Source organism: Lithohypha guttulata (genome assembly GCF_036872675.1).
Source record: "Lithohypha guttulata strain CCFEE 5908 chromosome Unknown scaffold_11, whole genome shotgun sequence".
In the NCBI taxonomy this organism is placed as follows: domain Eukaryota; kingdom Fungi; phylum Ascomycota; class Eurotiomycetes; order Chaetothyriales; family Trichomeriaceae; genus Lithohypha; species Lithohypha guttulata.
The window spans coordinates 91244-113882 of record NW_027042760.1 but is presented as its reverse complement, the minus strand read 5'-3'; the positions used below and the strand labels follow the sequence as shown (position 1 = coordinate 113882).

At 49.2% G+C, this 22639-nt stretch overlaps 7 protein-coding genes across 7 annotated transcripts; 5 read left to right on the top strand and 2 right to left on the bottom strand.

Moving 5' to 3' along the window:
- Window positions 1-472: 472 nt before the first annotated feature.
- Window positions 473-3789, top strand: LTR64_008641 (uncharacterized protein; the record flags this gene model as incomplete). Its single annotated transcript, XM_064902952.1, has 4 exons — window positions 473-560; window positions 608-737; window positions 790-966; window positions 1014-3789. 4 exons carry the CDS (start codon window positions 473-475, stop codon window positions 3787-3789), a joined length of 3171 nt encoding a protein of 1056 aa, XP_064750604.1.
- A 2124-nt stretch (window positions 3790-5913) lies between these two features.
- On the bottom strand, window positions 5914-7047 carry LTR64_008640 (uncharacterized protein; the record flags this gene model as incomplete). Its single annotated transcript, XM_064902951.1, has 2 exons — window positions 5914-6666; window positions 6712-7047. 2 exons carry the CDS (start codon window positions 7045-7047, stop codon window positions 5914-5916), a joined length of 1089 nt encoding a protein of 362 aa, XP_064750603.1.
- Window positions 7048-7950: 903 nt separating this feature from the next.
- LTR64_008639 (uncharacterized protein) lies at window positions 7951-9603 on the top strand (the record flags this gene model as incomplete). Its single annotated transcript, XM_064902950.1, has 2 exons — window positions 7951-8143; window positions 8195-9603. 2 exons carry the CDS (start codon window positions 7951-7953, stop codon window positions 9601-9603), a joined length of 1602 nt encoding a protein of 533 aa, XP_064750602.1.
- Window positions 9604-11489: 1886 nt separating this feature from the next.
- LTR64_008638 (uncharacterized protein) lies at window positions 11490-12574 on the top strand (the record flags this gene model as incomplete). The annotated part of the gene is made up of 2 exons (XM_064902949.1): window positions 11490-11649; window positions 11703-12574. The coding sequence occupies 2 exons, from the start codon at window positions 11490-11492 to the stop codon at window positions 12572-12574; spliced, it is 1032 nt and encodes a 343-aa protein (XP_064750601.1).
- Window positions 12575-16668: 4094 nt separating this feature from the next.
- LTR64_008637 (uncharacterized protein) lies at window positions 16669-17159 on the top strand (the record flags this gene model as incomplete). The annotated part of the gene is made up of 2 exons (XM_064902948.1): window positions 16669-16998; window positions 17058-17159. 2 exons carry the CDS (start codon window positions 16669-16671, stop codon window positions 17157-17159), a joined length of 432 nt encoding a protein of 143 aa, XP_064750600.1.
- A 718-nt stretch (window positions 17160-17877) lies between these two features.
- DBP4 (ATP-dependent RNA helicase dbp4) lies at window positions 17878-20587 on the bottom strand (the record flags this gene model as incomplete). Its single annotated transcript, XM_064902947.1, has 2 exons — window positions 17878-20406; window positions 20537-20587. The coding sequence occupies 2 exons, from the start codon at window positions 20585-20587 to the stop codon at window positions 17878-17880; spliced, it is 2580 nt and encodes an 859-aa protein (XP_064750599.1).
- Window positions 20588-21183: 596 nt separating this feature from the next.
- LTR64_008635 (uncharacterized protein) lies at window positions 21184-22392 on the top strand (the record flags this gene model as incomplete). Its single annotated transcript, XM_064902946.1, has 1 exon — window positions 21184-22392. The coding sequence occupies one exon, from the start codon at window positions 21184-21186 to the stop codon at window positions 22390-22392; it is 1209 nt and encodes a 402-aa protein (XP_064750598.1).
- Between the last annotated feature and the right edge of the window lie 247 nt (window positions 22393-22639).

Sequence of the window (22639 nt, the reverse complement as noted above, 5' to 3'; positions counted from 1 at the left end):
GAGAAACTGGCCACGCGGGCTGAGCAGTGTTCAAGCCTTGTGGAGTCGGAATGTCGAGAATTACCGTATTACTGGTCAAACCTGAGAGTCCACGTTGAGTTGCCGCATTGCAGTCACCATATTATAGATTTCCAACGTCGTGCTGTAACTCCACCAGATTCACGATGTCCCACTTTCGGTCCCTCAAACTGCCTTATTATTCGGTTTGTACAATCCTAGCTGCAACACCTTCGAGCCTTCTTGTACCTGCATGACATATTGTGCCAAGCGCAGAACTCGTCAGCTTTGGACTCTCCCTTCGAAGACTCGTACATAGAGTACATCTTGGCATAAGTCCCTCTTGTGTCAGGGCCAGCTGAAAGTCTCGTTGCATGTGTCTTTGGCTACACCTAATCTTGTTAGGATCATATTTTCTTCTTGACTCTTGACCACGACTTCGCTCAAGGACTATATCGCTGGGTCAATAGATAAGATGGCGCTGTCTTCCAGATACGCTCTTTTGATCCTACTGATCGCATTGGTGTTGTTCAGCACACATGCTCATGCCTTTGGCGCAGGAAGTAAGTCCAATTACATCTCAAAGTAGCTTGCTAGTCTGACTGTCTAGACATCGCCTCGATATCCAATATCGAGGGCAAGAACTGGCGACATGGTGATATCGAAGATCTACTGAAGCAGGTAACTTGTATCAAGCACCACAAATGGACTTCTATGATGATCAAGCGAGCCTACTTTGGGTATGTTGAACGCATTCTGGCAAAGGCTTCGCAATGCTGATGTTCACCAAAGCAATTGGCTACGAGATTACTCGCAAGCCATGGATACAGGTGCCTTAAAGAAGGCTCAGCCAGAAAGTATCAGGATCCTTGTATGGTTGCTATCCTTTTTAGGCTTTGGTTATGCTACCGCCGAGTTCGAGGTCACATCGGAAAGACTTGGCGTTTATAGGCCAGAGGAACACATTGAGTTCGTTCTCCCTTGAAGAGGTCAGAAGCCCTGCTGACGACTCGCAGCAACCCGAAGAATTACAACGACGACCAAGATGCGCGACCTTATGACGCTCGCCTACGTGCTCCTGTCAGACCAATCGAAATTCAGATCGACCATGAGACTGGAATGAAGAACTATATCGCGAATGGAAAAGGTGATTGGGCTACTAGTGCAGCATTTGTGAAATACAGCTTCACCCAAAGTATTCATCACGGTCGTCTGTACACTAGCGGTTCTGGTATGTTCTCAAAGGGGAAGGACGAAGACCTTGCAGAAGCACTTCGATTATTGGGCCAGGGTCTACATACACTCGAGGACTATGGCGCTCATACCAACTACGTCGAGTTAGCGCTCATTGAACTTGGCCATCGCAATGTCTTTCCGCACGTCGGCGCTAATACTCAGGTCAATGTCAGAGGCAAGCGCGTCTGGCCTCTCGTGACGGGCACATTTGGCATGGTCGACTTTTATCATTCGGTCATTGGTGAGGCCAAGGACCACTTCACTCAGAGTGAAGTCAGTGAGATGAACAACGCTATGGGTATGGCTGAACAAGCTGCTAGTTCGTCGAACCCTCTAGCAACATTGGTCAAGCTGCTTTCGAAGGTACCTGGTGCGGGAAGTCTTGGAGACGAAGCCACGAGATTGCATGCTGCATCTACAGCTGAAGCCCGAAGACAAAGACAAGGCGGTAGTCGAAGAGGGATCGATGATTTCGGTAGCTCAGGAGTTGATCATGACTCCAGCTCCTCACGAGGGTTGGATGATTACAGCAGTTCGAGAGCGGGGCCTGGAGATTTTCCGGGTGCAGGCCATTACGGAGCAGCATCTCACAGTGCTTACAACAGCTACAGTCAACCACTACAGCAGAACTACTATCAGAGTGGCTACAATGACTATGATCAAGGTTATGGACAGCAGCCTCCACCACAATGGGGTCAACCACCTCCTCAATGGAATCAACCACCACCTATGGCCAACCCGTATAATCAAGGTCCAATGTCGTGGCAGCCGCCGCCACAACCTCCACAGCACGATCCATACATGCAGGCACAATCGTGGACTCAACCTGCTCCACAACATGATCAATATAACGGCGGCTCGTCCTGGCAACAGTCGTCCAACCCGTCCTATCCTCCACAGCAGTCCCAGCCTCAAATTTTGCAGGCCGCCTCGTCCCAGCAGATCCAGAGGCCACCTCCAGGGCTCCCAGGTATGCCCGACTTCGACCCTGGCAAGACAATGAAACAGATCTACCCCATTCTCGTCTTCCGTGACAAAGTAGTCCGCACTATCAGCAGTATCATTGAGAAAATCCCGGGTCTCGAAGCTCTTGTCGATCGTATTGTCGAGACACTGACAGTCTTCATATTCAGCCTTCTCGCACCCTTCGTCCGACCTGTCCTCAACGCACTGCAAAAGACTCTACAAAGCAGTTCGGAGGGTGTAACAGAATGGAACAAGAAGCATCAATATGAGGTGTGGGATGATCCGAACTGCTCGGATCCTACACACAGTATGCTTTCGAAGGATCATTTTTCGAACATCCTCAACGAGCCGGCTGGAAGAGTGGCTGGTGAAATTCTGAAGTTCATCGCGCCTCGAGTGTTGTATGCATGGGAACATCCTGAAGTTCCTGTGGATAGGGTGATGCAGGATGTGGAGAGCATTTTCCACCATCCAGCTCTGAGAGACGAGAGAAGTAATGAGTGTCATAGGAACATGTTCAACGTGGTGAAGGAGTGGACAAGTCGAAGAGATCGAAATAAGATCGATGGTGTACTGAACGCGCAGGCTGTCAGAAAGGGAGACAATCATATTGCTGGGGTCGATGACCATGCAGGTCACGGAAGCTCTATGGGTGCGCATGGAGCGTCTTTCGGTCAAACAAGTGGTCATACAGGTGGTCATGCAAATGCAGCGCCTGGTGGATATGGTGCTTACTTACAACAAGCCGAGCATGTCGTGTCAGGATTCACTGGTGGTGGCAATCAACACTCTAGCGGTGGCAGCGGTCACGCCAGCTCTAACCAAGGCGGTCTTGGTGGAATTCTGTCACAAGCAGAGTCCTTCCTTGGCGGATCGTCCAACAAACCCGGCAGTCATGGTAGTAGCGCTGGTGCTGGTGGCTTCCTCCAGCAAGCAGAATCCTTCCTCGGTGGTTCATCCAGTCGACCGAGTGGACATCATGGTGGGAGCAGCGGCGGTTATGGTGGAGGAGGTCTCAACGACATGCTCGGCATGGCTTCAAAACTCCCTGGCGTCGGAAATTACGCCTCAAGCCTCAACCAATTCAACAAACTCAGTAGTGCGTTTGGCGGCCTTGGTGGAAAGCGCGACTTGCCGGGTGAGGAGCTCGATGAACAAGGACGCGTTCGTGGGCCAGCGCATCCGACACCCATCCCTGGAGATGACGGCGATTACGGCGACAGTGACAGATACGTCAATCTGGGCCTCAGTTCAGTTGGCGGTGCGAATGAATTCTACGAAAGCGCGTTGAGAAGTCGACATGCTGCACCGAGTCCTGGCTCATTGCCCGTACCTAGTGGATATGAGACTTACTCGCAGGGAGGAAGCTATGAAGCGTCATCGTATGGCCACGGACAGCTGAGTCAGTACGACACTACCAGCTATGGTGGTGAAGGACAATCGTATGCACAACAGAGTCGACGAGAGCACAATTACCAATCTGGCGGATATGGTGGTGGTGCTGGAGGATATTCCGCTGAGCAGACAGGCGGATACGGCAGTCAGCGCTTTGACGGAAGAGGGGCAGGAGATGAGTATTATCGTGGTTGAGGCATCGAATTGCGACGCGCATGATTTGCCTTGACTCTGGTACACGGTCTTTGTCAAAGATCAGTTGACTTTAAATTAGCCATACCATTTCCGAATCAGCTAAGAATGATCACCACTGTTAAGCTCGAAGCGTGCTGAACGTGTCAAAATTGGGTTTGACTACGTCATCGCTAGGGAACACGTCTAGCTTATGGGGATGTACCAGTACTCTTGCTTCTTTGCATAGGACTGCCCTCCGTGCATAGACTGTGAGCGAAATCTGCTCAATAGCAGTGGTGTCAAAGGTAATCCAGAAAGCAGCGCCGGAACGAAACTCAGTAAGTCGTATCAAGGTAACGTCGAAATCATGCCTCGATTGTCAGTAAACAATATCGAAGGGCGACTCTCAAAAATCCTTGATTCGAATGATTTTGCTGGACCTTCTTACTGCAGTATTAAGGATGCCAATCCCTACAACCCTGGAATATACATTCACGACTATGGATGGTTGAGGCAGCCAACGATATCACTGGTCTTCACCGATCCGGCAAGGACGATTGGATAACATTGCTCGAGGAACTCGGCAGTGTGACGTTGTCATCAAGCGAGTTCGAATGGCGCAATGAGTCTGCCTCAAACTATCCGAGTTCAATAAAGGACGCTGCATTGAAGCAACTGACCATAAGGCAGAAGTGTGAACTCGCTAACCACAGACCGGTTCTCAGCAAAACTGGATGGAATATGCCATCGCGCATGGAATCTGACTCCGGAACTAGCTTCGCGACGTTGCCAGTTACTCTGCCTTCCGATTGTGGTGAGACTTGCATCTCATCAACTACAGAGCAAGATGAACAGCACGCCACCACTATTCGTGAGGGGATATGTTCTCAGTCACCACAGTGATACGGTTACATGGCATGACTGCCAAGCTTGACCACGGTTCTGGCCTCTTTACAGCATTGGTCTATGATGTGATCTGGGCGGACACTGGGCCGAAAACCGACAATCACTGCAGGCATTCAGAGACTAGGGGAGATTCGCAGAGTGTTGAACGACTGGGAAACCGCGAAAGATCCGCAGAAAGTCCCTAAGTTTGTTATCACGCCAAAGCTCCTGAAGCACTATTCAGTTCTTGACCTTGCAAGTATGGCGCATAGAGATAGAGCTATGGTGCAGCTTCTCTTGGATGCTTGCGAGAAGTGTGATCGCCAACTATATCTCCTTAGTGTGCAAGCTTCAGTTGATTGCCGAACAGCCTTTGGTTACAATGGTAGGTTTGGCCTGGAGAAGCAAACCTGTTGGAGCGAGCAACAAAACGCAGTAGTGAAAATCATTGACCACAAGGGAAAGATCTTCGCTGATTTTGACGACTTTCCGGAGGTGGAAGGACTCGTCGGTCAGAAACGGTTTGAAAACAATGATCCTAATTCGGAGGAGGAAGATGAGGCCTACCTAACCAAGGATTGTAGGAGTAGCTCAATTCTCCTCATACCCAAACCCAAAGTCCAGGCTTTAAGGGCTAAGTGTGTTCACAGAACAAAGCGCTTGAGGAGGTTCTAGTAGGCAAGTGACACATCGAGGTTGCCCCAAAACCTACAGACGAGCATGTGGTGATGGAGGTCAAGCTCATGTTGCCAGACGAGCTGTCTTTGAGTGTGCCTCGAGCGACGAGATATATTTTAAGCTATGCTTGTGAAAACTTCAAAACTTTGGTTACGTATTGACGTCCTCTACAACGCATAGGAGACACCTAGAACAGTTGGTTCTGCCACCGCCGTACATGATGACAAAGTCACAAGTGTCTTGAAAGACTGACTGGGTTATCGGTAAGGCCTTGAAAGGTGGTCGCAGCTCCCTGGATTTGGTCCTTGGGTTAGTTCCAGAATTGGACAAAAACATGTTCTCTCGTTCCTTTCACGACGGATACACTGCGTCTGCCGACAACTTGACGGAGAATCCCGTCTACAGGTTGCGAGACACGGTCGATGAACGATATGCTTGTCCTGGGATCGTGTGTCAAAGACAATTGGAAGAGCTCTATACTGTATTAACAATCTATACTTTAGCTTTTCCAAGTCTTCGTCTCCTGTTTCTTGTCAGATCCATCGCAAGCACGGTCGACATCTGGTAGACGACCAAATTAATTCACAAACGGCTCTTATTACCACGATCTTCCTCGAACCTCTTACCTTGCTCGTCAAATCTGATCACCTTACCAGTCAGCAGAGCATCTTGCAAAGCCCTAGCAATTACCATAACCTTCATTCCACCTTCAAGCGGCAATGGCACGGGCTTGTCGTCCAGTATTGAATCGATGAATTCATTTGCCTCTGTCGCGAAAGCATATTCGAAACGCTGCCAATACTCCTCCTGGACTTGGTGACGAACGCCAATTTTGTCGGAGATAACCACATTGTTTACCCTTGGCACAACGTTCACACTGATCTTTCCAGCCGTACCTGTGATTTCTGTGCAGACATCATGACCTACTGCCTGAGTTCGCGAGCAATAGTAGTGAGCCATCTTACCGCCCCAGAATTCTACTACGCCAAGGGCATTGTCAACATCCCGAACCTCGGCGAGTTCTGGGTGATGCTGCAGACTCCCTACTCCCCAGCATGCTTTCGGGACCGGATCAGAAAGAAGCCACAGAGTCAGGTCTATGTCATGGATAGCACAGTCAACCATGATTCCACCATTCTTCTTTGCGTATCGCACGAAGAAGCCGGTGTTATCCAACAAATCCCCAGTTTGTGATCGCACCAAAAAAGGAGTCCCGACAACATTGTCCTTGACCTTGTTCGCGGCATCTCTGTAGCTGGCATCGAAGCGACGTGAGAATCCAGCCATGACTTTGAGATGTGGCTTTGCCTTTGCGGCGTCGATCACCTTTTGACACTGCTGAAGTTAGCATGACGAAGGACCTAATTTCAGGCCACCTACCTCATCAAGAGCTGTACTCAAAGGCTTCTCACACAGAACGTGCAGATCCTTCTCGACAGCTGCCAGAGTTTGCGAAGCGTGAACATCAGTGCTAGTACTAACCCAGACAGCTTGCAGACCTGGCATTGAGATCATAGTCTGGTAGTCATCGAAAACTTGAATGCCATAGGATTGATATTCCGCATTTGATTTCGCCCAAGCTATCTCCTTGGGATCGGTGGTGCAGACAGCGACGACTTTTGCATTTGAGACTCGATGAAGCAGTGTATGGACATGCCTCTTGCCCATCCTGCCAAGCCCAACAACAGCGATACTGATCTGCTGCCTGGACGACATATTGAGACCTCATTCGATGAGTATGTATCTGGCTGTCAACCTAATTCTGGTATGTATCAGACCTCATCTGTCTTCGAGACACGGCACATCCGGTGCATATTATATTGCTTAGATTACTCCAAGCCCATATAGACTTTTAGACATGCTGTTTCCATTGCTAGGCTTGACCCAGCACTTGCGCCGCCAATTCCTTCTTTTGCTCTCCCCGTACAATCATGGTGCATGCCCCAGGCACCAACTATGGCCTCAGGCACAAGGATTGTGGACATAATACGATTGTCCCCTGGCTCAAACGCCGATTCTGACGCCGCTAGTTTCTTCTTTCGTCGAATACCGGTGCTCAACTACTCCTTTCATAGAGCACGATGGACATAGATTTCCCGAAGCAGAATGCGGACGGCTTCACCTGGCCTGTCGATCCTCCGATGTTTTGCCTTGGTTTTTGCACCAATAATGACTTGTCCATTCCCCGAACCGATCTTGCGATGAATTTGAGAAGCAGGTTGGACGCGGTCCTTAGTATCAGGCCAGTGTCTGTCTCTTTCCCCAGACTTCCTGCGAATCCTGCTAAACGGGGCTCGCAGTAGGTTCCACCATCACCGATCTCCCCATGGGGTTGCTAATGGTTTGGAAGAGACTTTAGAATAATTGCCATGTGCTTGGATGGTGAAGTCGTTCTCCGTGCGCAATGTGTGGCAGACGGAGTCTGCTTCCGCATTCAAATAATCAAGAAACCACGGGTGCGTGTCTCGTGTCTTTGCTGGACATGATTCAGACAAAGATATAAAGTGCTCAAGAATCTTCGAACACAGATATTCACCCCAGCAAGCTCTGCAGTGCCGATCCAGCAACTACGAATACTCACCGATACACACTGCATCATATCATCGACATCTCAGCAACATGTCAGCCTATCAAGATAACGAGAAGTATGGTGAGGAGCGAGTCGAGTACACTGAGAAGTCTTCACGAAGAGCCAGTGTGGCAGAAGAAGTCCTCGATCTCAGTGGTATTGAGGCAACAGCTGCATCCAAGGCAGCATGGCTCATCTCTTTGACAATTTCACAAGCTGGCCTTCTTTTTGGCTATGATACTGGTATAGCTCACAGCACAACCCAAGCATAGAACCGGTGCTAATGACATCTAGGCTATATCTCTTCCGTGCTCGTCACTCTTGGAAGTGCGCTTGGCCACGAGCTTAGTCATTCGGAGGAGGAACTCGTTACCTCTCTCACTTCTGGCGGAGCGCTCGTTGGAGCAGTCTACGCTGGTCTCTCAGCAGACAAGTATGGTCGCAAAATGCCTATCTGGGTCGCATGCGTTCTCTTCCTGGTCGGAACCATCCTCCAAACCGCTGCATTCTCTGTGGCACAATTTGCAGTGGGCCGATTCATCGTTGGTTTAGGTGTTGGTTCTGCCTCTATGATCGCTCCGCTTTTCATTGGCGAGATCGCTCCGGCACGATATCGTGGACGTATGATCGCATTCAACAATCTGAGTGTCACTTTTGGTCAATTCATTGCCAGTTGTCTTGGAGCTGGTTTTCAGCACGCAGGACCACAAGGATGGCGTGCCACTGTTGGGATCGGCGCAATCCCAGCGATCACGCTTGCTGGACTCCTCTTCTTTGTCCCCGAATCTCCACGTCAACTTGTTGCACACGGCAAGGTAGAGCAAGCCGACAGAAGCTTGCAGAAAATTTACACGACTTCGACCGAACAACAGCGAGCTAATAAGATTAAATCGATCCAGGTATCTCTCGAAGAGACTAAGTCGGTCATGTCTGAAACCAGCTTGTGGCAGACTGCTGGCAAGATTTTCACAAATGCAGCAACCGCTCGAGCCGTTGGTACAGCTTGCATCGTCATGGCAGTCAGTCAACTCGGAGGTTTCAACACACTCATGTACTATGCCGCAACCCTCTTCGCAATTGCTGGATTCTCCAATGCCACCGCTGTCGCTATCACTGTGTCCGCTACGAATTTTGTCTTCAGCTTTGTCAATCTTGTCTTGGTCGACCGATTTGGCCGTCGCATCATCCTATGCGTCACAATCCTCGGCATGGCGATCTGTATGGCGGTTGCTGCAATCTCATTTCACTTCATTCCGATCTCACAAGCCGACCTCTCGATTTCTGGCGTGGCACCTACCTGGGCTGCACCTCTACTTCTGGTTGCGATTGTCTGCTACGTTGCGTTTTTCAGCTCCGGTGTCGCAACCATTGCGTGGATTGGCACGGAACTCATTCCACTCGAGGTCCGAGCTATTGGTACCATGTTCAATACTGTCACCTGCTGGTCTACGAACATCATTATCGCATCTACATTCTTGAGCATTATGAAAGGTGCTTCACCGACTGGTGCTTTCAGTCTTTATGGCAGTATCTGCTTCTTAGGCTGGCTGTTTGTCATCTTCTGCTACCCGGAGGTGAAGGGTATGCCGCTTGAGAGTATCCGAGAGGTCTTCCAGAATGGATTTGGTGTACGTTACAGCAAGCAATGGCAGAGAGAAAACAAGCACGTGCCAAAGGTTGTGACGCAGACTTTTGGACATTAGGAGGCATGATATTGGTTCAAGGAGTAGTCGCTACGGATGAATTACAGATATGTATATTTCGGAAGGATATTGGATGACAAACGGCCGCCTCGCTGGAAGAGACATCTCGCTATCAGAGGGTCGGTAGCTCATTTGAATAGGCATTCACGTTGACAGAGTTAGTGGTTACACGTTTTCTATCGATCAAATCATCCTGCTTCATCTTGCCTGGAGCCGGCACGACCAATGTTTGCTAATACCTTCGATCTAATCCTTATCGCTCGTTCTCTAAGCTACTAGTGTGCACAGGTAGCGTTTCTATACTCTACTAAGTTGAGGAAAAAAAAGGTGTGCCATGTATCATGTCTGCAGATGAATTTCTCTGCAGTCATTAGGCCGTTCCTGTTAAAAAACGTATCCCGTTTCCATCCCTATGAATCCCATTCAGTATTGCTGTGACCACCCGGTCTTCTTGGCACTTGGCCAATAACGGTTCGTGAATACCTTATTAGTAAACGACACTTCCTGCACCCGCATTGAGCACAGTGGCTACTCTATGTAGCGGCCGGTTTGATCTGGCTTGTTGATGCGTCTTGCTTCAACAGAGACTGGTCGCTCCGTCAAAACTGCAGGAATCAGTGCTTGTGCTCACTTAGCTTGCAGACAGCTTCCACTCAATCGTCGCTCTATACCGGCCCATTGAGCTTCGGCTACAACCTAAATCTTCGGGCTATTGTTCATCCTACGGGCGCCTTGCGCTACCACTTCGATATGGATCATGTCCACCACAGCCTTTGATCTTCGGCAAAGACTTCTGAATACTTGTTCCACAATCTCGAGCGGGGTAACCTTTCCCCTTCGACAATCTTCCTCGTCGATAGGTTTCAGCAATGTCGCGACTGTAGGAAGTTGATATTATGCGTATAAGGACAGGATGGTAGGTCGCCAGTAACAATATGCGCAGTTCACAGCTGAACGTATGGCAGCCAAGCTTGTAGGGACAGGCATATTAGATGTGAGATAAAGTGCACTTTCGCCACTTCCCACACCAACAGCATTGACAAGTTTTCTTGACAGGCGTTCGCAAGAATGCATCAGATAAGTGTCAGAAATGCCTTGAGAACGATCGAGCTTGCTTTCAAACAGCAAGACCGCGCTTTCGTTTAGTGACGTCGGTGAACTACAAGACTGGCGACGATAGAACCATCAAGCATGATTTAGTTCACGGCGCTTCGCAAAAATGGGTTGATATACCATCTGAAGGTGCATATAGCCGCGGACACGCATGAAGTTCATGCTTACCTGTTGTCAGTGGAATTCGTTGACCATGAACACGATGCTGCAGCAACATTAGCTAATCAGCAGACCCGTTCTCGTTCGAAACGCAACACGAACGAACAGAAGGCTACAGCAGAAACCGATTTCGACACGGTATATATGCCAGAGTCAGAGCAGGATCATGAAGATCAAATTTTAGACATCCTTTCTGGTGAAGATATTCACCAGGATCTCGAACTTACCACAACTCATGCAGACATCCACCAATTTTCACCACTACAAAATCACTCTGCCTGTGTCGGACAAGTATCACCATCGCAAGCCAGCAGACGAAGTAGGAACGACTTTCTCAAATCACCAAGCTTGATCTACAATGTCTCACCATCGCTGACGTTCAAGGCATCTTGGCCATGTGAAACTCAACACGAGGCTCGACTTTTCCACTACTATATCAAGGTCATGGCACCATGGGTAAGCACGACATAGAGCGGAGCTGACTCAATGTGACAGCTGATACTTCCTAGATCGACACAACCGATGCACTCGCACATTTTGGCAAAGAGGTCCCTCGCCGAGTGCCAAATTATCCAATCATCGGAAATGCTATATATGCACTTGCTTCGAGACATATGAGTATGATCTCCAACCTCGAGGACAACGAGTCACCATTGTATGCGGAAAAATGCCTCCAAGTACTGATTAAAAGTATGGACGATCCATTCGCTCATTGGGACGAGAATCTCTTAGCAACTGTGGTTATTCTGCGTTTACACGAAGAACTTTCTCATGGTGAGCACACTAGAATCTGAATTGTCCCTTTCTAAATCTTGCTGACTGGAAAGACGACGACGTTCGATGCCACCTTTTTGGCACACGCAAGATCCTCGATTCAGTCTCGGCCTTCGCAGCAGATGGTGGACTACGTGAAGCTGCAAGTTGGGTATCCTTGCGTCAGCACATCTATGTATCTCTCACTGAACAGCAGCCTCTAGACATAACCCTACAGAACTTCCGACATTCCTCCGTCTTTCTGATCGAGAGCAATCGCAACGAAGATTGGGCGAATCGAATGGTCTTCATTTTCGCCAGGATCTTGGACTATGCTTTTTCGCATGCACCAATTCCGACTCCAGATCGCTGGCATGAGCTTCGTGCAGAAGTTGAAAATTGGTGGAATACCAAACCTTGGGACTTTGCACCATTATGGAAGAACATGAGTCCAGCCTCAAGGGTGACAGTCACCACACCTGCCTCCGTTCCCGGCGTCGCTACCACTCCGCAAGATCCACCTCGTCGCAACGCGAATGTGTCAGCGTCCTCGGCAAACTATCCTATCAAACCTTGGCCGGAGCTAATCGTGGCGCATCGTGCTCAAGTCACAGCGTTACAATACTATCATCTTGCGCGTGTTGTGCTCGCAATATACGACCCAGCACTAACAAGGCTGGGTTTCGGATCGATACGAGCTCGCAAGTCATCCGAGCGAGAAGTCCTCGACGGTATGAGAAACATTGTGGGGTTGGCTGTAAGTAACGAAGATGTCAACAATGCCATATTCGAGGCCTCGCATGTTCTAAAAGCTTGTGGTGGCTATTTGAAGGACGAAGCGGAACAAAATGCAGCTATTGCCTTTTTGGAGAACGTCCAGCAAAGGATGGGTTGGACCACCGAGAAAACAATCGCCGAGCTGCGCAGTCAGTGGGCGGGTTATTGATATGAAATTATATCTTCTTTAATGCCAGATCTGGTGTGATAAGCAAATCCATTCGGCAAAAGTTTCCAGAATCTTAGTAGCAGGCAGATAGATCGAATCTAAGCCATGCACCACTCTCGGCTACCTGAATAATCTCCAAACTGCCCACCTCAATAAACATACTTAAAATGTCAGCCTGACGTTTCGAAGTACCGAGAAGGCATGATGACGCACCTTGAAGTAGGGGTTTTTCATTTCCGTCATATCCATGAAACCATTCTCATGAGCGACCTTCTTCTCATCTGCCGTCTCTGGAAACAATCTTCAATTGTTACGAAACCACAATAATACCCACAACCCAGAAATGCATACGATCTGCAAAGCGATACAGCAGAACATCATGGCAACACCAAGATCATACTGCGGAGCTTGTTTAGCCTTGGAAAAGAACGGACCGACAAAATTGCCCAAGCAGTAACTAATGAGCAGGATTGCATTGACCGAGATTTTCTTAGTGTTCCCGGCCGTGTTGGCGGTTGCGACAGACATGGATAATGTCCATCTTGTGGTGTAGGAGAACGAGATCCAGAGACAGACGAGTCGGCCGTGGGGCTTGTCGTACCTAACCACCTGCAGTCCTATCAAGCCGACAAGGAGCGGCACCGGGCATATCAGCATCGTTGCGGAACGAGCGTTTTGATATGAAGAGCACACATAGCTGACCTATGTGTCAGCGAGATGTCGAGAGGGCTGGTTCTGCAATAGCTTACCAAGCCAATGTGCATACAACCATCTGCACACCTCCAGAAGGCATCTGTATCAGGGTCGTATCTAACTTCGAGAAGCCAAGACCACGAATAATCAAGCCCTGGAACTAGGCCGATATCAGTGAAGCTGGCCAGACCCTTAACCATCAATACTCACAGTGGTCAAACCTCCATTGGGTGAATTGCTTGTCACAGCAAACAGGAAGAGAAGCCAAGTCTCTAAGTCCAGCATAGCCTCAACAAATTGTTCTTTCTTGAACTTACGGTCCTCAAAGCCAGTCCTATTGTCCTTGATGCGATCAATTTCTGCTATCCTCTCTGCATCGCTAATAAATCGAGCCGTCACTGGGAATTCTGACAATGCACACATTAGGAACAAGCGCTATGCTACAGTGATAGAGCCTCAGAAGACAAACATCTTGCTGACCTCATTGAGTAGCACGTTGACACATATTGTCCCGCTCCATGATCTCGAGCACCTAGAGCTGTTGTATGTGAGTCGTTGAGATGCGTGGTCAGTCACAAGAATTTTGCTTCGGTGCAACCCCTTTCAATCTCAGCTTGGTGCTCACAGAAGCAAGTCGGAGGCCACATCCTAATGTTTTCGACAGCGCGAGAATATCTGGAACTACACCGTCCTTCGCGAACGCGAGCATCTGTCCCGTGCGACCGACACCAGTTTGAGCCCCGTTCACGATAATCAGCATAGCTCGCTTCTTGCATCCATCAGCTAAACGCTTTAGATATCCTTCTGGAGGGTTAGCGATACCACCAGTAGAAAAAGTGGGCTTTAGTATTAAAGCCGCAAGAGATGCAACACTTCATCTGTCGATCATGGACCAAGCAAAATCCAGCTCTGTCTTTCAATCATAACTTCCATCGGCCTTCCAGAAAACTGACCGATAGGCGTATGGGATGGGAGAGCTAGCTAACCCGGCACAGTAGGTCCTCCGTTCTTTCGACCAGCAGAATACGTGGCAGAGCCAGAAGCTTGTGTCAACCCATGGTAACTAGTAAAGAATGCAACAATCTCAAACTTTTCAATGTACAGCTTGGCCATCTTGATTGCCGCCTCTGTGGTCCGAGCCGGTATCGAGGAAGAAAGACTTCTTCAATGGCGCTGGCAGCAATCGAGCAAGCCGTTCAGCTAGCTCAACTACTGGGTGGGCGACCATGTTGCTGAGTAGATGGTCGAGCTGCGCGACATAATGCTGCACCACCTCAACTTTTTCAGAGTGGGCTGACAGCGAGATCGTTTGTCCTGAAGTGAAATTCAGGATTGATCTGTCATTCTGATCGTACAGTCGTGTTCCTTTTGCTTTTGTGGTGATGCATGATGACGGCGGTACACCAGTATACATCGAATATTTGTGGACTTTGTCCCAGAATTGGGTATTCTCCGAGTACAGTGTTGTAACTGAGTGGAAAGAAAGACAAGCAATGAACAGATGGCTACTCTATCAGGAGTCGGCAGAACTACAGTTTCATACTATTTGAGCTGCTTCTTCAGAGCTGATCTCAATGCCCACGGGAACAAGAAGTTCCAGAAACTATGTCATGTCCTATTGCCCGCGGTGAACTGATCTCATCGCATGAAGGTTTCTCCACCTCGAAGTCTTCTATCGTACACCGAACACCTTCGTTTGAAAGTTTGCTCCTTCGCCTCTTTGTCAAACTAATTCAGAATGTGGCGAGGTCATATTCTAGCCGGACTTGCGTCATGGTCACCGACGCAGCTGTACTCTTGACCACGCCAATGTCATCTGATCTATGAGGACCAGATTCCAGATTATTTTTACCAGAACGTGTACATGAAAGGCGCGCAAGACTCTGTGCACAGCAAATAACCGAAGTTGTTGCATGGCTAAACATAGTCAATACTGGTATCTCCTACAAGCTGTCTCATCAGCAATCAATTTACGCCTGTGATTGCTGCATGGCTCTTGTGTGATTCAGGGTCTATCGGTTCAATTGTGGCATGAGCAAAGCCATGAATTGGAGAGTGACCCTCAGCTGCACTTCAGGATCATGAAGCTAGAGCCACTAACCTACAATATCTAAACGTACAGCTTGGGTCGCCGTCAAAGGTCTGCACGGGGCCAAGTCTTGCGAACTCGCGACTCAGAGTCCGACTCGAGAGTCAGCTCGCAAGTTCGCAAGATTGACGTGCCCGAATTGTGTGTGACAGCAGGAGCTGAATATTCAGAATGGACTTCATGGAGGCTATAGTCAACTGTCTGCACACGGCGATCCTCGAACAGACTCATCATACCGCGTCGCGCCCATCCTACGAGGTTGGGCATCATGTCTCTTCAAGATGTCCTGCATTCTGTCATGATGGCTGTCTACGAGCTTTTGAGGCATCTCGGTTGAGGGTGATGTTACGGATTCTCCCAAAAAACATCTACAGATCTGCAGACTTGTGATGACCCTAATGGGAGGGTCTTGTCAAGTCAAGTCCGGTTGCTTACCCTGGCCAGGTTATGCCCCTAATACTGAAGAATGTTCACGACCTTTGGGAGGCTCACTTCCTAATGACTTGTATACTCAACAACAATGAGTCTGGCAATGACATCCCAGATGTCATTCGAGCCATAGGATCTCGAAAGTCATCCCAGTCAAATTCAAGCAGCAAGCATTCCTGCCGCAAGCGATGTCGAAGCCCAAAGTCACGTTCAGCACGCAAAGTGAATCTGCAAGTGTAACCTGCACTTGCCCCTTTCTTGGAAGTGTACTTCATTGTTCTTTTCGTTTTATCCATTGTCCATTCAATGAACTGTCAGATAATGGTTGGTATAATGCTGTGTCACGGCGGAAGTGAAGACTTGCAGGTTGGGATATTGCGAAGACATCTACACTAAAGTATTGCAGAGTTGGCTCCGCGTCGAACGAACGCCAGATGCAGGCCCGCATGGTAAATATATTGAACACAACTACTGGTTCTTTCCAAATCTTTCTTGACCCACAAGCATCGAAAGACTTGAGCGACCACTCAATGAGTCCAAAGAGTTAGTCTAAATCAAAACTCAAACACTCTCCAATACCTTCAATTCTCGGACCAAAACCCCAAGTTAGAGGCAGACTAGGCTATAGCCAAGATGGACCTTCGCTCCCTTTTCGGCCTTGGACACTCTCCACACGGTCATCGACACAACCACTCGGGGCATAGCCATGGGGATCACTACGGACATGACCATGCTCACAATCACGGCGACCGACACAGCCACTCTCACGGCGGAGACTCTTGTGGACACGCTCATTCTCATGGCAGTCATTCTCACCACGGCCACTCTCATGGCGATCGTTCTCATGGGGGTCATTCTCACGACTGTCCTCACAGCCACGGCCATGGTCGAGCACAGTCATTTGGAGGCTTCACAGATCAGTCTCGAAACCATGACCATTCAGCTCAAAGCAGAGCCATGCCGCCCAGCTCCTACCGTTTTGGATCTGCAGGTCAATCAGACTTCCGTACGCCTCAAGAGCAATTCGAATCTCACGGCCACCATAGAACTCGAAGCCACGGAGGCCATACACACGCTCACGACCATGGGTCACCTTTCGATAGAGGAAACAGCTTTGCTCGAATTCCATCATTGGGCAAAAACAAGCACACTGAACACCGGCCGGATTGCCGACATGCCCAACCTCAGCAACAGCCTCAACCTCGCGGAGATGGTGAGCGCTATCGTTTCCCGTCCCGAGCTCAAGCATACGGCAACGGAGGGTTCGGCCAGGGACCTCGTGGTCTCGACGACCCAGGTGTCTACGACTTGCCGCCTCACCGACGACGACGAGTCATTGACCCGTACTTCATGTCCGGTGCTCTTCGCGACTAGAGAGGTGCCGTCGTGGCACGGTCATGGGAACAGTCTTGGGGAGAATGTATTGGTGAAGAGTCTCGAATTTTTGGGACGGCAACTTGAGTCTGAAAGAAGCGTTTCAAGGTTTGTCTTGGAGTTTGGATTAGCGTTTTGTTCTTGGGTCAAAAGTTGAGCAAAAAAGACGAGCTCGAAGGAAAACGGACAGATGAGAAGTGCAAACTGAATATGTCTGAGATTTGACAACTTTCACGGACCGACAATCCTGGGTAATAACAGGATACAGAAAAGTGCACCGAACCTCAGCAAGCTGTACCTTGTCGTGGTATTGAGGCTCGAGTTCTTCTCTGGAGAGAAGTTCCGCAAACACAGCATAATGAAAGCCATGTGCAAAAACATATTGTAGCATGTTTGAGAATGTTTTCTTTGCTCTTGTTTCCCTTAGTCTGATATTCTCTCCTTCTCGTTGATAACAGTAGCCCAGCCGAATTTTTCTTCTGTTGGTCCTAGACTAGAGGGTTTGCAATCTGTATTTTGCCAGCCAATGCGCTTATTGCCTAGCGTTCTATCGAGTTCGTCGCGAAGTCGTGTTGTCCCACGACACGAAGAAAAATTCAGCTCTGCCAGGAACAGGTCTGCAGTCTACAAGAGCATAGTAGACGATATCACAATAATATCCTACCAGCGAGAGTGCCCGGAAACGAATGCAACAATCTGGACAGTTGAAGCATGACTTCTATCTGGCAAGCAATCCAGACGCCATCGCTTCCAAATCCTCGAGCGTCTGAGGCTGTTCAACCACAGTTGCTGATCCCCTGTTTCGTTTCTTCTTATTCTTATCACCATTATCTCCTTCCTCCTCGCTATCGTTGTCCTTCTCGAACCACTTCTTCTTTCGCTTCTTCGGCCTCTCCTCTTCGACATCGAGTGCTTCTCCCGCATCCATCTCTTCCTCATCATATGGCGCCAATTGTACGCCCACATCCTCATCTTCACCTGTACCCTCATCCTCCTCCATAGCAGCCCTCCTTTCCCTCTCCTTTTTCTTCTCCTTCTTCTCCCTCTTTTTCGTCTTCGCGACCTCTTTATCGACCACGTCCGTACGTTGCTTCCTCTCCTTCTCCTCCTGCAAAAATCTTTCCTTCTCTTTTGCTGCATTCCCTTTCTTCACAAACTCGTCCTCCTTTTCGTAGTATACCTTCTCCTTTCCGTCTTCGTCTTCAGAATCAAACGTCAGATGTGTGCCATGTCCTTTGTACTTGAGGAGTGCTTTCTTGGATTTGAAGAGTTTCTCGCGTCGTTTGGAGTCCACTATTAAACCTGCTTCATCAAGGTTGGCGGAGAGTTGAATAGCGCGTTTGCGGACGGAGGTCGAGGCTGGTGTTATGCCGATGTCGCGGAGATTTGGTTCATCGCCGTCCTCGTCGCTTTGTTCTGAGCCAGTACTCTGCTCAGCTTCATCCTCGAGAGCTTGGTCGCCAGCGATGAAGCGACGTTTGACAGCGAGGAAGTCGTTGTCTTCATCTGCGTCTGCTGTGGCTGTCGCAGCTGCGTTGCTCGCGTCATCCTCATCGATCAGCTTGCCATAGTGCTCAGCAAGAACGTCCTGGTTGCGTCGCTCAAACATACGATCATATTTGGTTCGTACTGCTGGTTTCTCTTTGACCTTCTCAGCTTTGCCTTCATCCTCATCTACACTGTCACCATGGTCGAGCGCAGCAGCCAAAGCTCTCGGCATGTTCTTCCTCGTCTTGGTATCATCGCCCTTCAGAAACTTCACTCTAGGAGCTCCTGGAAGTCCTAAACTCGCAGCATACCCTTCGAGATCCAGCTCTTTGAGCTTGAACGTATCCTTATCCGGCATGACATAGACACTCCTGACATAGTTCACAAATGCTTTCTGACCGAGGTATTTCAGTTCCGGGTCCTTGAAGCACATATTCTGCATCTGAGTTCGTAGTGTATCCTGCATCTTCTTCTGCTTCACATTGATTCTTTCCAAGAACACTCTCTTTCGCTCTAGGGATGCGAGCATGCCTTCCTCCTCACTCGGGTCGAGAAAGAGTACCGAGTAGCCCTCGCGATCGAAGCGGGCAGTCCGTCCGACGCGATGGATATAGGTATCGGGGGATTCGGGCGCGTCAACCTGTACGACCCAGTCGACGGACGGAAAGTCGAGTCCTCGCGCTGCAACATCAGTGGAGAAGAGACATGCGTGCTGAGCACGGGAGAAACGAGTCGTGATATCGAGACGGGCTGTTTGCTTCTGATTTCCGTGTAGGTGGAGCAGAGGGATACCAGGCTGTAGATGACGAAAAGCTTCATACACGAATCGAACCTGCTTTCCGGAACTGAGGAAGACAAGGATCTTCTTCTTTGTATTTGTACGCAGAAAAGACCACAAGACATCCAGCTTTTCTGCCAGAGGAGTGACAATGTAGTTCTGTTGCAATTTTGAGGGCGTTGCGGTATTTGCAGACTCATGTACTGAGACAAACTCGGGCTCTTGTAGGCTCAATCGCACGAGGTCGTTGATCTTCTTTGTTTGTGTCGCCGAGAAGAGAAGGGTTTGCCGCTCTTTCGGCACATGATCGATGATTGCGTCGACTGCAGCCTGAAAACCCATGTCCATGATTCGGTCTGCCTCATCAAGGACCAGCATTTGTAGGTTGCCGATGTCGAAATCGGCCGTCTGGTCCATGTGCTGTAGTATGCGGCCAGGTGTGGCGACAAGGATATTCATGCGACCCAACCTCTCTCGCTCTTCCTGCAGACTCTTCCCACCAATGACCAAACCAGCAGAGAACACATGATTACGTCCAATCTTGCGCAGAACCTCAAATATCTGGATGGCCAGTTCTCTTGTTGGTGAGAGGATGAGTGCACCTAGACCATCGTACTCGGTCCATCGTCTGCGGTAGAGGTTCTCGAGGACAGGGACAAGAAAAGACAACGTTTTGCCGCTGCCTGTTTTTGCAGCACCGAGGATGTCGCGGCCTTTCAGAGCTGCTGGGATTGCACTAGCTTGAACAGTTGTCAGAGTCTTGAAGTGCGACGCTTCGAGTCCAGAGATGGTAGGCTGCGATAGAGGCAGCTCAGAGAAATCAGTTGGGGGTGTTGATGGTTTGACTTCGAGCTCGGTGACGCGTTGCGATAGTGCTTCGATACTTTCGACATCTCGCTTTCTTTTCAGTGACCGTGCATTGCTCGGCGCTTGCTTTTTTGGTCGGCGAGGCCCTATGCTGGACTTTTGTGCCATACCGGGCTAATTGAACATGGGAATTTTCACATCTTCAAGTTCGAAAGTTAGAACTTTTTGACGGAGATAAGTGCTTATCACTATCATAATTCCAATCCGAGTCTTTGGGAAGCTTAGCCGAACAGTAACTACTCACAACAGCATGACCAAATTGCTTCATCTGCCTTTTAAAAGTAAAATGCGCCATATTGCAGGTGCTCCAATTTCTTCGGTCAGATTCAGTCGTCAACGTGTGGACTGGACGCCTTTGGCACCAAGCTGACGTGTTCCAAATCTTATGGACATTGTGCGAAGCTGCCTTGCGCAGTACAGTACGAACTCTTCAGTGTAAACAGTCATCGATTCTTTCCCTCCAATTTCTCTCACGGAAGAGGAACTCAGGTATTAGATAGCCATTATGTAGACCAAGTCTTTGATCCGTGCCAAGGTAGTCCTGCGACACAGAGCTGCGATGACATGGGCTCGAACTTCAGGCAAGAGTAGTCTTGGCCTTGAGGCATCAATATAGCCGAGGCAATCACTTTACGATTCCACCCGAACTCTCTCTTTCTCCTAAATCTTATCTCGACACTACAGCAGTTGCTTTGAGAATAGGCAATAGAAGATCAGTGTTTGTGCACAAAGTGCGTCTCTATTTCTCTCTAGAGACCGAGCAGAATTGGTCCATCCCACTCATACCCGTACCTGCGCGACTGGACATGCCTATTGTCCAAAGCTAGGAGCCTAGACTTATCACAGCATAATCAAGCCCTCGTTCTACTCTTAAACACCACGCCCACAAACATGGCGAGTTCAACTTCACACCCGCCAGAATACCTGACGGACTCGGACTGGTCAAAGCGCCACCACGCGATATCATTGCGCAAACTCATGTGCCTGAAAACTGTTCCTGACAAGCCAGATACCTTCCTCTCAACATCGGCCGCATTTCCACCAACACCTGCACCACGCGCCTATGGTGGTCACGTCTTTGCGCAATCAGCCTGGGCTGCTGCACATACCGTTCCGTTCGGGCTGCATGTCAATAGTGTCACGGGTTACTTCCTCCTGATAGGTAATACTCATTATGCATTCGAATATCGAGTGCGCAGGGTCAGAGATGGAGGTGTGTATTGTTTGAGACAGGTGGAGGCATTCCAGAACAGCAAGGAGGGAGATTTTGGTAAGACGCCAGTCTTCATAGCGTTTGTAAGCTTCAAGCGTGATGAGAGAGGCAAGCATAGACCAGGTGCTAGGGGGCAGAGAAAGGACTTTCAGCATCAGGAACTGCTGCCCGGTTACTTGATGGAGGAGTACAGTCGAGTGTTAGGCAGGAAAGGACGGTTCGAAGAGTGGCCGTTGTGCCAAGGTATGGACGGTATATTTCCAGCTGGTGGTATGAGCCTTGAGAAGTGGAAGCAGAGGGGTAACGCCTACCCTGGACTGGAGATGAGAAAGGTCGATATGACTGGATACAATGTAAAGGCTGTTGCAGGGGCCATTGACGATAATGGTGAAGCGGCGAGGAAGTGGAGGCTGCTGATATTGTATCGTATCGTGCTCGACGAGGAGGAAGAAATGCAGCACGTGAAGGAGTTGGCGGCCGAAGGTAAGCAGAAAAAGACTGGTGCCGATGATGTATTGAATTTGCATGCTATTGGTCACTTGTACGCTTCCGATCGCAACAGTCTCTTCCTGGCGCAGCGTGCCCTGGGTTTTGAGAAGCAATTGGGCCAAGTCGGTTCGCTGTCACATACTGTCAACTTCCACACGCATGCATCGGCTTTGTCCATGGTAGACACAAAAGTTGGCCGAAGGAAAGAGTATGCGCAAGAGGCTTGGTGCAGTAATAGTGGTGCTGATCGAGTGTGTCATAACAGTAGACTTTGGGACGTCGAGACTGGTCAGATTCTGGCGAGTACGGTCCAGGACGGTATGATGAGGATGCCAGTTGACTGGAACGGGGAGATAATAGACGGAGATGCGATATTGAGAAAAGAAGCCAAGTTGTGAGGCCCGGAACTTAGAGCTTGGTGCAACTTTCGGGAACTTTTTTCAGAGTAGTTGCTAGCTCTAGTTCTGTCCGACTTCGCTGCTGTCAGAATCACACATATTTGTGGCAACAGCTGCTCGATCCGCCAGATTCCGCCTTCACTCTTTAAGAACGTACTTCAACCCACTTCACTTCACTTCACTTCACTTCACTTCACTTCACTTCACTTCACTTCACTTCACTTCACTTCACTTCACTTCACTTCAC